This window comes from Protomyctophum bolini (assembly GCF_963924005.1).
Source record: "Protomyctophum bolini genome assembly, chromosome: 6".
NCBI classification, from domain to species: domain Eukaryota; kingdom Metazoa; phylum Chordata; class Actinopteri; order Myctophiformes; family Myctophidae; genus Protomyctophum; species Protomyctophum bolini.
In genome coordinates this window covers 15,019,578-15,039,578 of record NC_137867.1, presented here as the reverse complement: position 1 = coordinate 15,039,578, position 20,001 = coordinate 15,019,578, and the positions used below count along the sequence as shown (strand labels likewise).

At 45.0% G+C, this 20,001-nt stretch overlaps 1 protein-coding gene across 8 annotated transcripts in view; it reads left to right on the top strand.

The window, feature by feature from the left end:
* The window catches only part of LOC308317657 (rho guanine nucleotide exchange factor 28-like), a 62,645-nt gene that overhangs the window by 19,636 nt on the left and 23,008 nt on the right, over positions 1 to 20,001 (top strand). For 7 of the 8 annotated variants that reach the window (XR_013964281.1, XM_080766837.1, XM_080766836.1 and 4 more), the window contains 5 exons: positions 1,448 to 1,535; positions 16,060 to 16,187; positions 16,586 to 16,950; positions 17,853 to 18,027; positions 19,850 to 19,961. Coding sequence is in view for 7 of the 8 variants with exons in the window: in XM_080766837.1 (XP_080622963.1) it covers positions 1,448 to 1,535; positions 16,060 to 16,187; positions 16,586 to 16,950; positions 17,853 to 18,027; positions 19,850 to 19,961 (868 nt within the window). In the remaining variant the exon portion in view is untranslated. Of the gene's footprint in view, positions 1 to 1,447; positions 1,536 to 8,933; positions 9,184 to 16,059; positions 16,188 to 16,585; positions 16,951 to 17,852; positions 18,028 to 19,849; positions 19,962 to 20,001 lie in introns of those variants that run through there. The other variant, XM_080766841.1, reaches the window with a different exon arrangement.

The following is a 20,001-nucleotide window of genomic DNA, read 5'->3' as shown; positions in this document are numbered from 1 at the left end:
GTGCTGTAGTTAGTAGCTTGATGTAAAGCCTTTAGTGTCAGTGTGCTGTAGTTAGTAGCGTGATGTAAAGCCTTTAGTGCCAGTGTGCTGTAGTTAGTAGCTTGATGTAAAGTCTTCAGTGCCAGTGTGCTGTAGTTAGCGTGATGTAAAGCCTTTAGTGTCAGTGTGCTGTAGTTAGTAGCTTGATGTAAAGCCTTCAGTGTCAGTGTGCTGTAGTTAGTAGCTTGATGTAAAGTCTTTAGTGCCAGTGTGCTGTAGTTAGTAGCTTGATGTAAAGTCTTCAGTGTCAGTGTGCTGTAGTTAGTAGCTTGATGTAAAGTCTTCAGTGCCAGTGTGCTGTAGTTAGTAGCGTGATGTAAAGCCTTCAGTGTCAGTGTGCTGTAGTTAGTAGCTTGATGTAAAGTCTTCAGTGCCAGTGTGCTGTAGTTAGCGTGATGTAAAGCCTTTAGTGTCAGTGTGCTGTAGTTAGTAGCTTGATGTAAAGTCTTTAGTGTCAGTGTGCTGTAGTTAGTAGCTTGATGTAAAGTCTTTAGTGTCAGTGTGCTGTAGTTAGTAGCTTGATGTAAAGTCTTTAGTGTCAGTGTGCTGTAGTTAGTAGCTTGATGTAAAGCCTTTAGTGTCAGTGTGCTGTAGTTAGTAGCGTGATGTAAAGCCTTTAGTGCCAGTGTGCTGTAGTTAGTAGCTTGATGTAAAGTCTTCAGTGCCAGTGTGCTGTAGTTAGCGTGATGTAAAGCCTTTAGTGTCAGTGTGCTGTAGTTAGTAGCTTGATGTAAAGTCTTTAGTGTCAGTGTGCTGTAGTTAGTAGCTTGATGTAAAGTCTTTAGTGTCAGTGTGCTGTAGTTAGTAGCTTGATGTAAAGCCTTTAGTGTCAGTGTGCTGTAGTTAGTAGCGTGATGTAAAGCCTTTAGTGTCAGTGTGCTGTAGTTAGTAGCTTGATGTAAAGCCTTTAGTGTCAGTGTGCTGTAGTTAGTAGCTTGATGTAAAGCCTTTAGTGTCAGTGTGCTGTAGTTAGTAGCTTGATGTAAAGCCTTTAGTGTCAGTGTGCTGTAGTTAGTAGCGTGATGTAAAGCCTTTAGTGTCAGTGTGCTGTAGTTAGTAGCTTGATGTAAAGCCTTTAGTGTCAGTGTGCTGTAGTTAGTAGCGTGATGTAAAGCCTTTAGTGTCAGTGTGCTGTAGTTAGTAGCGTGATGTAAAGCCTTTAGTGTCAGTGTGCTGTAGTTAGTAGCGTGATGTAAAGCCTTTAGTGTCAGTGTGCTGTAGTTAGTAGCGTGATGTAAAGTCTTCAGTGTCAGTGTGCTGTAGTTAGTAGCGTGATGTAAAGTCTTCAGTGTCAGTGTGCTGTAGTTAGTAGCTTGATGTAAAGCCTTCAGTGTCAGTGTGATGTAGTCAGTAGCTTGATGCCTTCAGTGTACAAATGGATGCGCTGCGTTTCACTGTTGTCACACAGGACTACGAAGAGGCGCTCATGTTCTGCCTGACCGAGGACCTAAATGACGAGGACGAGGTGGAGGACGGTCCGTTACCATCTGACTCGGGTATGTGACCCCCCACACACATAAACACACACACAGACGTGCAGGTGTTCATTTAACTCTGAGAGAGAGTTACGGTGTTACAAAGTTAAAGTAGCTATGATGATTTAACCGAGTTCACACACACACACACATACACACACACAGACACACACACACATTATGAACATCCTGGTACAGTCAGTGTTGTTTTGTTGTTCTTCAAAGATCTGACTTGGTGGAAGTGCCGAGTCAGAGGAGCCATCGGGTGGTATTATGTGGTTGGTTTTATACAAAGCATGAGGGATCAGTGTTGTGTTAGGTGCTGTTATTCATACGGGTGTATGGTGGTGGTGGTCGTGGTGGTATGGGGGGGGCGGGGGTCATCTTAAGTAACTTCCAGTCAACAAGCCGCCAACCGGGGGGGAACGGTTTCTCCCCTAAACGGAACTTGGAAGTGGACTCTCGGTCTAGAACATGACTGTCTAACTTTAGAAGTACAACCCCCCCCCCCCCCCCCCTCGTTCCCCGTTCCCCTTCAAGACTACAGGATCACATTTCTTTCTGCCTGCGGCCTTCTACCCAATCTACCGTCCTACTATTGTATTGTATTGTTTAATTCAACCGAAATACTGTGCAGGCTAATATACTGTACAGTAAATGGCCGCTGATGTATTGTTCTCACTGTCTGCTGTTTGGATATTAAATAGAAATTAAACAAAAATTCGCCCCAAAGCAGTGGATTTTTGTTGTTGTGATTTTGGTCAGTCATGCACATCCCTAACTCTCTGCCGAGCTCGTGGAACTTGGACTCATGTCGTTATTATGTCCCAACAAAGGCAGCGATGCAGAACAGTCCCAGACTCACAGTGCAGCTCATCTGCAACCTTGTTCTCAGAACTAGACATTGTTCTCAGAACATCTTACCCTGCATCAGTGTCAGAGGGGGGTAGGAGCTTCGTCTTTAATCCAGGTTGGTGTGCTCCATTTAGGGAAGGCTTTGAGAGTGGGAACATCCTGTGGGTTAATGATTGGCTGGTATGAGAGCGGGGCAGACAGATGCCTGTGTGTAAGAATGCTGTGGTTACTCAGCTCAGGGGATCAGGCTTTTGCGCACTTGGCTCTGCACAACAGCATTCTGTTTTTTTTAACATCCTGCGGTGGGTGTTGCTTTCGCGCTGTATGGTTAAGCCATTTCATGCTGTGTGTTGTGTTGCCTTGCTTTGCTGACGATTTTAACAGTCTTCTCAGACAGTTCCCTTTGGAACGTGTTGCCTGGCTGTGACCTAGCTCTGCCAGCCTTCTCTAGTTAGTTAGAATAACATCGGCTACTTGAATTCCATTTTTTTCTCCTGTCCCAGTCGATGCCATTCTCCAACGGCCAGAAGTCAGACAGAATGAGACTCGGGCTCTCTCACACACACGCCGGAAATAGCTTTTCTACAAGCTCACAACACGTCACAATGTGACATTGTACATAGGCTATTTTTGGAGTGCGACTCAATTGTACGACCAAGTATATAAACCATGCTTTATTATGGTTATTTTGCTCACAAGGAATTCAAATTCCTTGTTAGATATTCCCTAGCTCTCAACCATTGCAAAAGGGGTGTATGCCATGTTTCAACTCAACCTGTGCGCGATGAAATATTGCCTCCATGGCTGAGGTGAAAGTCAACAGAACTCCTGTAGACTCGTCCTGAGCAGCTGATGAGGAATCTCGAGCATAGCTGTCATGTTCCCCCTGACCAGCCCTGACTCCTTTCACCTCCTCTCTCTGTCTCTGAAACTCATCTTCTCTCCCTCTCTGTTTCCCTGGGCCCTATCTTGCGCCCTGCGATAACCCTAGCCGCCATGAGTTCCGCACATTTTGCACATGGCAGCTGGCGTTACCCCTAAACGATACTGTGCCTTAGCCACTGAACATTATGCAGACTCCCTTACGTGAGCCAGAAGGTGTGTAGTTGTGCTATCCGTGGAATTGGTGTTGTGCCCATGCGCCTATATGGGAAAGCACATTGCCGCATTGTCTGACCACGTGTGTGCATAATTACACACAATTCTCTATTAAATATGATTTTATCAATGTTGGACTGCCTCTTCCATGGGCAAAGAGGGAGAGATTGTACGATAGCAGTATCACTGGACATAACGAATTGCACAGCCTGCTCTTAATGTAATGCCCAAACCTAATCTAAGCATAATGTAAGGGGTAGAGCAGGTTTTTTAGGGACAAGGCTGGTGGTGCAAGACAGCGACATGTTCCGTGAGAATGCCCCTTGTGCAATGCTAAATCCCCAATTAGAGGGTATGCATGTGACATCATCATCATACCCTGAACGCCTACTGCAAAAAACTACTTTCTGGCCTTGACAGCCCATAAATACATCCAAACAGAAAAGTACTATCTGATTGCATTAAACGACATTAAACAATGTTAAACTCACTTTGCCACTAGATTTGCCACTGACCCTCTATTGTGGGTAGTGCGGCTGGGAGCGCAAGATAGGTCCTATTCTCATCATTGTCTCTCTTTCTGTCCCACTCTCTGTCTCTCATTTTCTCCTACAGTACGTCTCTCTGTCTCTCATTTTCTCCTACAGTACGTCTCTCTGTCTCTCATTTTCTCCTACAGTACGTCTCTCTGTCTCTCATTTTCTCCTACAGTACGTCTCTCTGTCTCACATTTTCTCCTACAGTACGTCTCTCTGTCTCTCATTTTCTCCTACAGTACGTCTCTCTGTCTCTCATTTTCTCCTACAGTACGTCTCTCTGTCTCTCATTTTCTCCTACAGTACGTCTCTCTGTCTCACATTTTCTCCTACAGTACGTCTCTCTGTCTCTCATTCTTTCTCTCTTCCCTCCTCCCTTCCGCTTGTCATTTGTCAGTCTCGCCCCTCGCAAACACTCCTTTCCCCCTTTTGCCCTCGTAATGCCCCCGCATCTCAAACAAACACCCCGCCCTAGCATGCACACACACACACACACACACACACTCTAAAACACACAACACACTGAAACACACAGATATAGATGCATGTGCGCACACTCTCTCTCTCACGCACGCGCGCGCGCACACACACACACACACACACACACACACACACACACACACACACACACACACACACACACACACACACACACACACACACACACACACACACACACATCTGTATTTTAATGTTACCTAAGGGAGTTCTACACAGATGGAAAAAGAGAGTTGTGTGTGTGTGTGTGTGTGTGTGTGTGTGTGCATGCAGGCTCCTGGCACGTATGGTGTCTGCAACACGTGTAATTGTTAGTTGTGTGCATGTATGTGCATTTTAAGAACTGTGTGTGTGTGTGTGTGTGTGTGTGCTTCAGTCTGAATGGAGGTTGCCAAGGCTCTGCTGAATGCAGCTTTAACAGCAGCTTGTCGAGATCCCCAGGGTGTGCATGCATGCGTGCGTGCGTGCGTGCATCGTCTGCGCGTGTGCGCACGTGCAAGCGCCTGTGCTGGTTTTGTGTGTCTGAGAAATATAGAGAATAGAGGGATGGGGGAGAGAGAGAGAGAGAGAGAGAGAGAGAGAGAGAGAGATAACAAGACCACAACTCAAACTGGGAGAGCTCAGCACACAGTCAAATCCTCAGTGTTCATTGAATCCAAATGGAACCAAATGGGGTCCACTTGGTTCCATTTGTGTAAAATAAACACTGAGGATTTCACTGTGCAGAGTGACTGTGACCCTTGGCTATAGGATCCAATCGGAGAACGGAAAGAAGGATTACACTTCACAAAGACCACGGTCCACCGCCACACCAGAGGAACTATTTATTCTTCTCTCTGCTCCAGAAAAAAACCCAAAAACCATTACGGCTACATTTGTATACACTCTGGGTTTCACGAACACCCCAGATTTCGCTGTGCACAGAACTGGTCTTCATTTGATGACTGTATTGCGTCCCATTTTCTAGTCCTAAACGTTGCCATTCTCACGCTATTGCACTTTATCCAGCACAAACCCACATCACACCCCCTGCACCTCACACTGTGAGCTTATAGAGTGGCTGGTTTCAGAGAAGAGACCAGTGGTTTTCATCCAGTGGTCCGAGGACCACCAGTAGTCCTTGAGGGGGTTCCAGGTGGTCCCCATCTAAATGATGGAGAGTTGGTAACCAACTAGAGTAGACCCTTATAGATCGAATTTTTATTTTGATCAATGTTATCTTATACCACAAATGTGGACAAAATCTTATCCAACGACAACTAAATATTCTATGTTTTGGGTCTGAGAGTCTAAGGGGAAATTCACACTATGGTCCCGGGTGCGCACTCGGGACCACTTTGCAGAGGTTGTGGTAGTGTGAATGATGCGTACCGTTCCCGGGAGCGGGTCGCCTAGCTAATTTATATATTTTTATAATGACACATTGTTTTACCTTGGTTGTACTTCTGGTAGTTCTACTTGAATGTTGACAAAGAATGATTGATGATAATCCGCTAGTGTTTGAGTAGCACAGCACGAGCCGTGGAAGAAAAAACATACACAAAAGAACACATGCCATGCGCTGCAGCTAAGACAAACATACCAAGGGTTAGTCAGTGACGTCACTGTTAACATACCAAGGATATGTATGTGACGTCACCGTCATACAGACGAGAGACAACGTTACATTGCGCTGTTTAAGTCCATAAGCGCACACTGCTTTAGTTGTGTATTGTTGTTATGTTATTATTATAACTCAAGACAACGTCAGGAACACAGCCAAACTTTATTATTTGCTCTAAACTCTGAAAGTGACTCTTTTTCTGTGACATTCTCTGTCTCCCAAAACCCCGTAGTCCACAGCGCCCCTCTGAGGCACATACGTTGAATGAAGTGTACCCGGGTGCGCTGTTGAATCTCGGCCAATGTGAATCATGGCCAGCGGGGACCGTATTCGGGAACGGTTCAAATCAAACTGACTCAGTCCGTCTCAGTGTGAATCCCCTATGAGTCTGTTCGCAGATGAGCACTGCTGGTCTCGGAAAGGAACAAACTGCAGGTTGAAAAGGCCCTCAGCTATGAGATCGGTAGAATCTGCACCTGGCTCGCTGATAACAATCTATCTTTACACCTGGGAATAACGGAATCCATTCTCTTTGGATTATCTAATAGTAATCTCACCAAGACTGATGACTTATTGATTAGAGTGAGTGACAATATTATCACACAAAAAGATGAAATTACATATCTAGGTTCCATCCTGGAGGCAAATCTTTCCGGCGATAAAATGGCCACCAACGTCATCAAATAAGGCAACCAAAGAACACGATTCCTATACAGGATCTCCTCACTGGTCAACAAAAACCCTAACAGGAGCCCTAGTACAAGGTTTCTACGACTATGCATGCACCTCTTGGTACCACGGCACCTCAAAGGCCCTTAAGACAAGGCTCCAGACTTGACCCGAACCTACCTCACCCCTGCCCATTTTGACAGACTGGAATGGCTTAGGGTTGACGACAGAGTACAGCATCTTGCAATGGGTCTGGTCCACAAGATTCCATACAGCACCAAGATACCCATGCGGGGAACTCAACAGATACCCACCAGAGGGAGCTCAACAAACCATGTGCAACCCAGATTCGGCACAAACAAGGGACTAAATTATTTTCGCTCCTATGCCACCAGAATGTGGAACGCCCTACCAACAGTCATTAAGACATGCAAATCCCTTGACTCCTTCAAAACCGCTCTCAAAGGGCAAATTGAAAGCAATTCGAAACTGGCCCCCGTACAACCTGAATCCCCCACCCACTCCTTTTCCCCCCTCACTGTATGTGGGTTTTTTTACCTCCTATGATGATTTCCTATTTATGGTTATGTAGAAGAGTATATTTGTACGACTCTAATTCTTATGATGAATTAAACATGGTGGGCCCTATTGTAAACAAGTGTAATACTTATCGACAAATCAATATAAATAGATTTCTTATAATCAACTAAATCGATTAGTTTGATTAACCACATATTCCCGTGTTATACTTCACCTTGTACGCCATCTTGTACAATGGTGGCGTACAATATAGCTAAATTAGCCGATTTACGAGCTTGCAGATCTGCTATTTTCACGATATATATATATATATATATATATATATATATATATATATATATATATATATATAATAATTGTTCACTAATCATAATCCAGACAAAGGTTTTATGCCGATTGGGCTCTGCACTGTTCGCTCAAAGGTGGCACAGTGCCAGTCCCATGGCCTCCCAACCGCAAGGGGGAATAGCTAATGAAGCATCATTTACCTTGCTTTTCTCTTTTATTTGCTGTTCTATGATGCCTCCATTCCGTTTACTTTTCTATTTTTCCGTAATCTTTCAAATTTGCGTTAGCCGGTGGAAGACTGCACTCCAGTCCCAACAAACAAAGAGGCAGAGAGAGAGAGAGAGAGAGAGAGAGAGAGAGGGAGGATGGAAAGGAAGGAAAAACAGCAGCAGCACTCAACTGCTGTCTCCATGGTGAGGAGCCTGCTGACCTGGCAGTCTACCCGCCCCCATCACCCCCCCCCCCCCCCCCCCCCCCCCCCCGCCGGCTTTCACATGCTAAGAGAGAGAGTGTGTGTGTGAGAGAGAGACAAAATGGAAAGGAGTCTTCAAAGTTTTCCTCTGAGGGTATATTGTTGTATAGATACAGCGGAATCCTGAGAGACAATTAAACCTGCGTGCACGTGTGTGTGTGTGTGTGTGTGTGTGTGTGTGTGTGTGTGTGCGTGCGTGCGTATCACACTCTGCAGCCTGGCCTATCTCTGAGACAATCATAACCCGTGTAAAGTTAATGATTCCTGTAGCACCCCTCTGCACGACTCTTGAGCTGTGTGTTTCTTTGCTGTTGGCTCTAAAGTCACCTAGTGTGTTTGACCCGGACTCCCCCCCCCCCCCCCCTCCCCCTCTCTGTCTGTCTCCTTCAGTCACTCTTTCCGCCCGTCAAAACTTACCCCCACTTCTTCTCCTCCTGTCAGTGTGTGTGTGTGTGTGTGTGTGTGTGTGTGTGTGTGTGTGTGTGTGTCCACATGCAGTGCGTGTCTCTGTGGATACCCCCCCCCCCTCCACTGTGTGTGGTTGTTGAAAGAGTGAATGAGTGAGACACAGAGTTGGCACAGATTTTAGCAGGAGCGGGAGGGACGGAGGAAGAGAGGAAGAAAGCATGGTAGAGGAAAACAAGAAGAGAGGGAACAAGCTGCATGGACAGAGAGAGAGAGAGAGAGCCCGAGAAACGGACAACAGTGTGAGATCTTACGTTTCTGGTGGACTGAAGCCGCACAAGCTTGTCTGGGGGGGAGGGGGAGTTTTCTGAGGGGGAGGGGTGTAGATGTGGAGCAGGGGAGAGAGAGAACATGCTGGCTCTCTCTTGAGGTGACAGTCAGTCTACTACTCCAGTCCAGTGAGTCTCTGGGGGGAGAAAAAAAAGCAGTTCTGGTTTTACACTCAAAATGGAAGTCCAATGAGGAGTGCGTTTTATTTATTTATTTTTGTCGCTAATTTATCGTAAAAGCGGAGGTATTTGAGGCCAAACATCTCTCTTTTATAGGATACAGTCAAAGTCATGGATTCGGACTCTGACTCTCCTTTCAACTATTCCTGGCCCTCTTTTCCCAAGATGAGGATCCGTAGGAAGACAGGGAGGAAAGGTAATAAAGAGGGATGTTTGTAGCCATTGCAGTTCTTCAGACCTGACCGTATGGGTAACGGTAAGTGCCGTGACAGCTGGACATCTTTGGAAAGCGGTGTCACTCGGACATGGACAACTGCAAAACATTATGCTCAAGTTATGCACACGTTTTATTCCTCAGGCGTCACTGGCTGTCACGTCACACGGGGGGCAGACAGACAGACAGACAGACATGCATGCAGTCCCGGCAGATGGACCGAAACTCTATCTTACGGAGGCTATAGCTGTTCCTTCGGGCAGTGATGTATCACCGCTCATTCCGGGATAATGCAGTTAAATATAGTCTGTTGCCATTACCCACACGTTTACTCATCGGCTCCCCCTTCCCTCCCCCTGCCGGTACAGTGCTGGGTCAATTAGAGAGAGATAACAGAGTGTTTGCTAATGATGTAACCTGATATCTGACAGTGTGTTGGGGAATGTCTGATGTACACTCCAGGATTATGGAGTGGGGTCTGTGCCTTTGACGTCCCCACACTGTGATGCCGTTCCGTTCTGGGAAGAGAGAGAGAGAGAGAGAGAGCTGTGAGAGAGTGATGTCATTCCCGAATGTGACTGTCGTGTCACCATGGTCAGCTGTGTGGACCTCAAGCCTGTCATACGGCGTCGCTCAACGAAAATAAAACATTTTGTCTTTAAAGTGAATAGCATATCACGTTATTCAAGCCAGTTCTTTTCTGCAAAAATACTTAATCAGACTTCACGTACTGCTCGCAGGTGCTGTCACAGGCTTGCCTTCCTTTGTGGCTTTTTCCCCTTCACTTCCCACGGGTCTGTGATCTCGCGCCCTCAGCTGGAAGTCTGTCCTTGAGAAGCTGTGGGCCTGTGTTTCACGTTGTCTGCTCTTGATGAACGTAAGGGCCGGCCGGGGGGAATAGAGGGAGTGTTGAATGAATTGTTTTTCATGCTGGTGTATCGAGCATGCTGGTGTTCCCTGGAGATGAAAGACTATGGTGAATGTTTGAAGAAGAAAAAAAGAATTCCAAGATCAACATTAATCAAACTAATCGATAAATCTATTATAAAGAAAATCATCGATAGTAAAATAAAAACGACAAATAGTGAAAATAGCATATCTGCAAGCTCAACCCGCCGAAGTATAAAATACGGTATAAGTGATTAATCAGTGATTAGTCGTTCAATGGCGACTGTGGCTCAGGAGGTAGAGCAGGTCGTCCAATGATCCATGGGTCGGTGGTTCGAATCCCGGCTCCTCCTGTCTAAATGTCAAAGTGTCCTTGGGCAAGACACTGAACCCCACGAATTGCTCCCGATGTGCTGGTTGGTACCTTGCATGGCTTCTGCCGCAATCGGTGTATGAATGGGTGAATGTAATGCACAATCTATGTAAAGCGCCTTGGATAAAGGCACTATATAAATGCATCATTTACCAATGAAAGAATATAAAAAAAGAAACCCTGCTTCTAAATAGTTGCGGTCCTAAATCAGACCACAGTGGTTAGACGTGTGTGTGTGTGTGTGTGTGTGTGTGTGTGTGTGTGTGTGTGCGCGCGCGTGCATGAGAGTTGGAGACAGACCTATAGATCAAGTTACTGCAGTGCTTGTGTCATGGCTCTGCTCCAGTTGTCTTTTCCTCATCTTTCACCTCATCAGACACTCCACGTTATTGCTTCTTAATTGTGACTGACATGACCAAATCTTAAGCAGGCTATCTATTACTCATTTGGCGAACGGAGCCTGCCACAATACATAAACTTCTGTTCCTCGCAAAACATAAATGTCCTGGGTGGGGGTTGGGGGAGGGGACGGGGGGACGGGACTGACTTTTCTATGTAAGGGCCATCGTCGAGAGCTTTATTTTAAAGTTGGGATACGTTTTCAGCTAGTGTGTGACACCAACACACAACTGTGTGAAGTGAAGTGTGATTTCAGGTGTACAGAGCACGCAGTTTATTTCTTTTCTTGGAGGGCAGTTCCGGCGTGCACCGTGGTCTTACAGTACCCCTCTGCCTGGATCTCTCCCATCTGGCGGACACAGTGCTGCAGTGTAAACAGCACATGATGTGTTGCTTGGACAGAAGTTGTCTGGCCGCAGGTGTCATAACTCAGCCTTGTGGACTTTGGTGGACAATTGTTTTAACGATTTACGCTGTCCCCCAGAACTCTGTACTAGTCAAATAATTACCTCTCCAGTTTTTAATAAGACCCCACTCTTGTGATGTTTGGCCTTTTTTTTCTCCTGCGATGGGGGTTGTTATTTTATTCTTTCCCCTAATTTTTCCCAGATCTTTCCAAAAATAACGACGTTCAAGCAAAGTATCACTGACGTCATGATAGCGGTGACAACAATCACAACAATCATTGGATTCTGTTGCATGTTTATATCAACTATCTTTTCTCTAAGCACACTATACAGCTTGTAGATCGACTGTTTTCACAATATTTATCAAGTCAAACAAAATTGTGTCACAGGAAGCCTGAAAAGGGTTTAGGGAACCACTGCTGTATAGGACCTACTAAACAGAGCCGTTAAGAAAGAGTCCTTGTACCAGGCCCGGTGTCTGCATGCCCTTCCTCCCTTGCACTCGCTCTCTCTCTCTGGGGTCCATGCAGGTTGGAGGGTCATGCTCTGTGTTTAACTGCCCCACTCTGGAAACCTGCCACTGACTGCTGTCTTTGTCTGGTATGGGTCTCTCTCTCTCTCTCTTTCCCATTGCTACTTTCCAGGCCGTGCTAGTCTATAGGCTTGGCCCTCAAACAGGGACGTGTTCTGAATGTCACATGCAGCACCTACATTCTCATTCCCACAGCGCTGCGCACCACCAAGCTCCATGCATATTACTGCTTTTACTTTTGATAACGGGAAGCACCCGGGCAGGACAGTGCGCGCTACTCCTCTGACAGATCTGTTCATTCCGGCCTCGCTTGATCTGACTCGTCAAGTAATGTGAAGCGCCGTCCGTCTGTTATATTCTCCCAGTTAACTGATGTTAAACACAGATCTCAGTGCCTGACAGTAATGTTCACTCAGGCAGTGTTTATGAGTCCGGAGTGTCTGACTGGTAGGCTCCTTGGAGGCCAGCTGTGGTTTTGGACATGGCTCAGATAGAACCTGATCCATTAGAGCCGTCCATCACATTCCTGTGGTATAGTTCTTATAAGGAACTCCTATCTGCTCCTGCGGAACAGTGGTCTTACCAGCCGGAAGGCATCCGCCACCATTAAAAAGGAATCACACTCGTGTGAAGTGAGGGGCGCTCTTATCATCATACATCATCAGGGATACATCAATCACATTCCGGCCAATCACAATAGCCGTCCTCATTTTTCCTTTTATCCTCAAATGGGTACATCCAGACAGTAGTGTCAAAAGGCGTCAAGAAAGCACCTAGAGCAGGCGTCTCTTCCGGTACAGCTGGTGTAACGGCCTCAACTTGCAACATAGGCAAAACACCAGAAACGCTTTGCCGACGCTGCAAGTTGAGGCCGCGTGCAATCGTCATTTCATCCACCAGCTGTTTAAAAAGCAGAAAGAGACACCTGCTCTAGGTGTTTTCTTGCCACCTCTTGCCACTACTGTCTGGGTACAGGCAAACCGTGGTTCACACAGACACAGAGCTCAGCCAATAAATATATCGCTATGGGGTACACACATTGCTCAGCCAATCAAATCACCGCTATGGGGTACACACAAACACACAAAGCTGGTCATAGGCCCCTCAAAGAATACAAAAATAACAATAAGGAAGAGCCGTTTCCCCTGCTGTTCCCAATTCCCACTAATGACCCAGTATATGTCGCTATTTCCTGAGGGCTTCTACTGGAGTGAAGACCCGCCCGCGCTGCCCCTCCAGCCATTGGCATTCATTTCCGGTTGCCTATCGGGACCTGAGGTTCCAAGATGGTGGATTTGAATTGGCCGAAAAAGTGGCCTTTAGAAACCAATGGGGTTTTTCTTCTTTTTTTTTTGCAGTCTATGATTTTGTTTGTTTGTTTTCTATGTTCAACCCATAGTCCCAACCCATAGATTTGACAAAATTGACAGTGACCAAAATCCAAAGAACTTTACTTTGCACATGCACATGTGGGTCTCATGCAGCTTGTGTCAGAAAGTTGGGCTCCAAGGAAAAAAGGTCTAAAACTCTAAAACCACCACTGTTTTAGGCGGGTGTAACGTCAGTCAGACATCCCAATAATCCAACATTACTAACCCTAACCCCTAAACCTAACCATAACCACACACAGAAGCCTTAACCGCCAACGTATGTCTGACTTAATGGACGAGCATGCTGCACAGATATCATGGAACCGATCTTTTATTTATGATGTTGTAATTATGTTGGCCAATGGTGATTCTACAATAGAAGAGTAGGATAATGCTACCAAAGCAAAGCATCTGTGAGATGGTGGTTCTAGGGAGGATTCTGGGCTTTAGAGATTCAGGATTGACGTGTTGTGCAGTCCACGCGTCCCGGCGTGGTTTTGATGTGGACTCAAATTCATTCCCGTTGCATTTGATGTGGGAGGGTGGCGTGGATCATCTGGTGTCCTCGTCAATGTCTTTCTCCACTCCCTGTGTTTGCCTCTCAGATTTATGGGAGACACACTGCTGCCCACAGGAAGCATGGCTAATTGTCTGCCTGGATTTATTCTCCGCCGCAGACCCAGGACTTCTCTTCTATAGATAGACTATAGTGTGGGGCCTCCTTAGAACCGGGGTCACACTGTGGATAATGTGATTAGTAAGGAAACCCGTTGAGCCTCACCTTCACTTTAACACATTAAGACCTGAGGCCCATTCTACAAATGCCTTCTGAATCAGTAGTTGTCAGTAGTAGCTGTACAGTGTCTATGATGTTTCTGCCCCTGGTATCTTGGCATGAGTAGCTGAGCTATTGTGCAGTAAGGCCGCCATTAATATCATAACGTAAAGGAGCTAATATGGTTTACTCTTTACTGCCGGTTGCTAATGTGGTTTAGAATTAGAAGCATGTCATACGGAGAAACCCCCATGTATTTAATTTGTGTTGTTTTGTTTTTTTCCGTATCAAAGCAAGGTTTGTTTGAGCAGCACCAAAACCCCTTTTCAACAACGCCCTACGATGCATTCATAGTATGGTAACACATTCACTCTCGGGAGCTTCCTAATGTAAACACAGGCTTCTACCATTGGCTGCGTGCTTAAAGGGCTTGGTATACTTCGTAGTGACTGGCGTCGCTCACCGGAAATCTGCATGCTTATAAACTGCAATGTTTAGTGCGCGACACAGGCGCAAAGTATAAATGTAGCAGTCGCAGGCCAAGTGCCTTGCACAGTGGCACCTCACTGTGGTAATAAACAGAGGCAAGGTTATAATCATGACAGTCTGACAGCCAGACAGCCACTTGAATACACCACAAAAGGGAGAGAGGAAAAAAAAGTCTCTCTTCAAAAGCTCGATTGTGGTTTAGAGCCGTTTGAGCATAAGGTCTTCTTTGAGCCTCTTTGTTTGTGAGCGCGTGTGTGTGTGTGTGTGTTATTTTAATCGTGCTCCGCCTGAAACGCTTTCTAAGAAACACAGCTGAGGAGAAAGCAGTGTTTTGTAGGCTGTTCCGTGTCAGAGGGAGCCGTGTGTTTGGAGAGCAGGAGAGTGTTCCTCAGTTAAACAGCCATGCTAGGGGACCAGTCACACTGACCCTACTGTGTCAGATGTGCGTTCTCTGAATGCTGCTGTGTGTGCTCACCGGGAGGGGTTTGCACTCAGTTACCATACCAATATATTATATTAGACCAGAGAGGACGGGGCGGGAAGAAAACATGGCTATGCCTGCAAACAGTGGAGGCGATCAACCTTTGCTCAAGTACAGTACTTAAGTACAATTTTAAGCTACTTTTACTTTATTGGAGTACAATGTTCAATACTTTTACTTCTACTCCACTAGTAACATCTCAGAGACTATTGTACTTTTTTCTCCACTACAAAACTTTAGTTACAAATCATACAATTATCACTCCAGGCCTATATATATACACTTTACAAGCTGTCCTCTTGTAGAGCTACTATTTTCAAAATATTCTTTATATTAAATAAAGTTTTGAAATGGGAAATTATGAAGAATGAACTAATTTACTTTTGGTACTTTGATTATTGATACTTATACTTAAAATATTTTTTTGCACCACTGCCTGCAAACTCATGTTGACAGATTGCATGCACACCGACACCTTTCTATACTTTGACACACTGTACACACACACACACACACACACACACACACACACACACGTTTGTGTTACTGTACTGTATGTTTTGACCTTAACCAACTATTCCGGTTCTAATTCCAACCACAACCCCTAAAACATACCTCTAAACTGTCTAAAGCCATGGCCTAATCCTAACCCCAACCTGAATCTTTTCCTAATTGTAAAGCCTATCTCCCCAAATCCACCTCACAATGTCAAATTCTCAAATTCTGCTAAAGTAAACACTGTGTGTGTGAGCTTGTAGATCTTATATTTTCACTACTTCTTAAACGTTTTATTTTTATTCATCAAAATTATTGGATTTTCCCCCATTTTATATGAAATATTTGTTGGAATTGGTTTCAGTTGATGAAAAGTTATTTTGTTCAAACTTTTTCATTGAATTTGTTTGAAATAATATTTATTTAAATGTAGGAAACATGCTGCACATGCTTGCTTGCTTGCACACAGATCCACACAAACACATGCCTTGAGACGTAACACAGGGTATCAGACTGGCTGCTGCTCCCCGAACAATGACATGCAACTGCCCAGGATGTCTGTCACTTCCTGTGTTTCTGACGTTGCTGTGGAAACTACATGTAATATTGAACCCCCCCTCTCTCTATCTCTCTCTCTCTCTCTCTGAAGAGAAAAGCCAGTCGATAAGGCAGAGCCAGGTCCCGTCCACAACTCTGGCTGCAGCCACCAGACTGTCTGCCATGATCCACGGCAAGGACCATGTGTACGCCAACACCATGCTGGTAGACCAAGACCAGGTGAGTTGAACACCAACCCAACACCATGCTGACCAGGTGAAAACACCGAGAAAATGCAGTCTTGCGTTGCTTAAGAAAGTGACTAAGTATGATCAGCTTGTCATCATGTCATGAGAAACACTATTATTCAGTATATTACAATTTTATATTGACATTAAATCTGTATTATACTGTTGATACAGGTGATTGGGATCTCTTAACCCTATATACTTAGTCGTACAATGAATACAAATATTTTATAATATTTCTAACAATTTTCGCCTATAATGACTTTCCCAAAAATAGGAATGCCAGGTTGAAAGTGGTTTAACTAGTTTAATTCAAAGAGGAATCATTATTCAGTGTAGTCCTGTCCTGTCCTTCTCTACTGTACCTGAGTGTTGGCTTTGCCCCCGCAGGTCGACGACGTGGATATAAGGTACCACACCGCAGGAGAGGAGGAGGCAGGCCTCACGCCCCAGGTGGGTAGTCCATGCTGGCACTCAGTTGCAGGGACTCCCCCCGACATAGCCAGATGCCTTCAAAACCAGCACGCGTCCCTGTGCCAGAACGGGGAGAGGGTGGCCCAGGGCTCCGCTGCTGGTCCTTCAGAAGAAACATCCCCTCATTTCTCCCTCGCCTCCTCCTCGTCCTTTCCTTCCTCCCCGCTGGCCTCCGCTTTCCGGCTTTTTGAGGCAGGACAGAGGAGCCAGACTTGCCCGTCCTCCTCGCCTGGCTTCAGTCACAGAGGAGCGAGTCTACAAGAGGTCACCCAAAGTCTCAGGTAGGACCACCACGTCCGTGTAGTATGCTGAGATTATGGCTGAGGAAAAGAGCATTGACAATTTGGATTCAGATTTTGAAAGTCAATCAGAAATGCAAATTTCAGCAAATTTTTCTTTGAGTCCAATTGAGGGTCATACAAATTTTAATTCATAAAATAGTCATTCAATGAGTCTATGACCGTCGTTAACAACACTGCAAGTGTGAACGACCCAGTCAAGAGAGAGACAGAGTCAATATAGTGTCTCAACGATGGTGATTGACACCCCTAGGGAGGGTTCATCTTTTTTCTTTTATCACTTGGGGAAGGTCATTGATTTTTTTACCCAGTCAGATGTAGGGTCATTTTATACCAGGTTATATACATTTTCGCCAGGGGTTAACTTTAAAAAAAACCAACCTGTCCCTAAATATATATTTTGTTGATGGGTCAAAAATACCCTGCACAAAAATACCCTAAACCATTAGCTCAAACCTGATGCTTACTGTGGGATGTATTAATTGGCTCTAGAAAACTATGAATAAATGTCTTCAGCAGCAGACCAAATATTTTCTCTTGGAAAAAAACATTAGTTTGACATTCAATGATTGTTATTGCTAGAGAATGGGCTGCAAGTCACAGGAAGCTGGACAACAATTGACATATCTTCCGAATTCAATAGACAACATGTTTTGAAGTTTCTCCGTACATTCCTTTGTGTTTCATCAGCGCCGTTGAAGCACTGCTGGGAACTTTGTTATTGAATTAAAAATGGTGGCACGACACTGGCATGCTGAAAATAGCTGTTCTACAAGAGCTTGTATATGGGCTATATATATGGTGCGTCACAGCTTCCTACAATGAGGTATAAACCAGTGTGTGTGTGTGTGTGTGTGTGTGTGTGTGTGTGTGTGTGTGTATAGTCCCAGTCTGGAGTGTGACAGCGGAGAAGAGGATATACTGGCTCATTCGTACCCCTCCTCATCTCCGAAGCAGCAGTCTGTCCTCCTCTCCAGCTCAGGAGAGGAGAGAGACTCATTTGACACGTCACCAGACTTCAACCGCACGCTCTCCGACAGCACACACAGCTCTACCAAGGTACCTTTACACACAGCTCAGGTACCTTTCAACCGCACGCTGTCCGACAGCACACACAGCTCAGGTACCTTTCAACCGCACGCTGTCCGACAGCACACACAGCTCTACCAAGGTACCTTTACACGCTGTCCGACAGCACACACAGCTCAGGTACCTTTCAACCGCACGCTGTCCGACAGCACACACATCTCAGGTACCTTTCGGCATAACGCTGTATATGCAGTGGTGGGATAAAGTACGCAAATGTTTTACTCGAGTAAAAGTATCAATACTAACGTAATAAATGTAGACATACTCCGTTACAAGTAAAAAGTTAAAATTCGGAATAAAAAATGCACTTAAGTAAAAGTACTAAAGTATTGGCATCAAAATGTACTTAATGTACCAAAAATAAAAGTACTCATTTATGCAGAATGTCTCATTTCAAGTTTTCAAAAATCTTTTGAAAAAAACATTCAAATTAATATAATGCTGAAGTGGTTAATGTATGTATTGTAATAATAATCAAAATCTAGGAAACTAGTAGTTTTCAAATTATTGAGTAAGTAAAAGTACAATATTTGCCTTTGAGATGAGTGGAGTAGAAGTAAGTACTGACAATTGGAGTCAAAAAAGTACAAAAAACGTAAAATTGTGTTAGTTAGTTACTTAACTTAATTACTTTACACCACTGTGTAAATCGGCACAGCTTTTTGTTTTACTAGCGTGTTTACCTCAAGATTCAGCCACGGTGGAATGCTATACAACGTAATATATTTGAACAGCCTGCCGATGTCTCAGTGAGAGAGTTCCACATTTGTCGCATGATTAGACGGCAGCGTTAAAGTGCAACTTCAAATGATTGATCGTTGCAGTTTGTGGTCGCAGGAGGAGGTCTGTCCGACTGGTACGGTGTCCGACTTCCACAAGCAAATATATCACCATCGTTCATCTGCAGAGCAGCCACTCATGTGGAGTGGCGTTAAGTGCCTTGCTCAAGGACACACCATGATAGCACCGCTCCATTTATACAGCCAGTCTCACAGTCAAGCAAGACTGTTTGTCTTGGAGAGTGATTCCATAGCTTGTTCAGGTCCATTTAATGGACTTGGACGTTGACATTGGATCTGTCAGACCATTATTACCAGTATATTTCACCAATTCTACAAGCCACTGTGTTCTTGGATTGAGCTGGTCAACTTTCCACCGCTCGTCTCTCATCATTAATGGCTTTTACGGGTTCTGGAAGCCATTATATGCCAGAATATAAATTGTTAGTTTTAAGGCTAGGAATGTGCTTTAATTTGAATAAACATTATGGAGAATGCTTGAATTTGTTTGATTATGAAGGTAATATAATATGTTTTGTCATTGTGACATATACCCTAGTCCTATTAATAGTGCAAAAGTGGTACTTGAAGCACCCAGGGCTGTATTTTGCATGTCTTAAGTACCAGGTCTTATTGCCTAACTTGAGTAAACTAAAGACCTGGAGGCGTGATCAATGCCATTTGGCTATTCTGAGTGGCCAAAGAGCATTGATCACGCCTCCAGGTCTTTAGTTTACTCAAGTTAGGTAATAAGACCTGGTACTTAAGACACGCAAAATACAGCCCATCTGTGTCCAAGTTGCTCCTTTACACCTGACAGGGGGGAGTTTCCCTGGTTGGACGTAGCGCGTGGAAGGAACACGTTATTCCAACATCATCTGTGTTCATTTAACGCTTGAGAGTTTGCAAGTTCACCCAAATCACAATGCATTTTTTACACTCCCAGTCGGAGTTAAATGAACACTGAGGATTTTCCGGTGTCCCGATCTAATCTGTCACCCGTTCCTCTGCAGAAGACGGAGGAAGCAGAGGTTCGTCATCGTTCCTACTCCTATTCGTCCCCCAAGGCCAAACCGTCACGGCCCTTGTTAAACCGAGACCCTGCCATCTCTGACCTCTCAGAAGGTGAGCCCCGTGACCCTTGAGCTATCCTTCCCCAGAGATG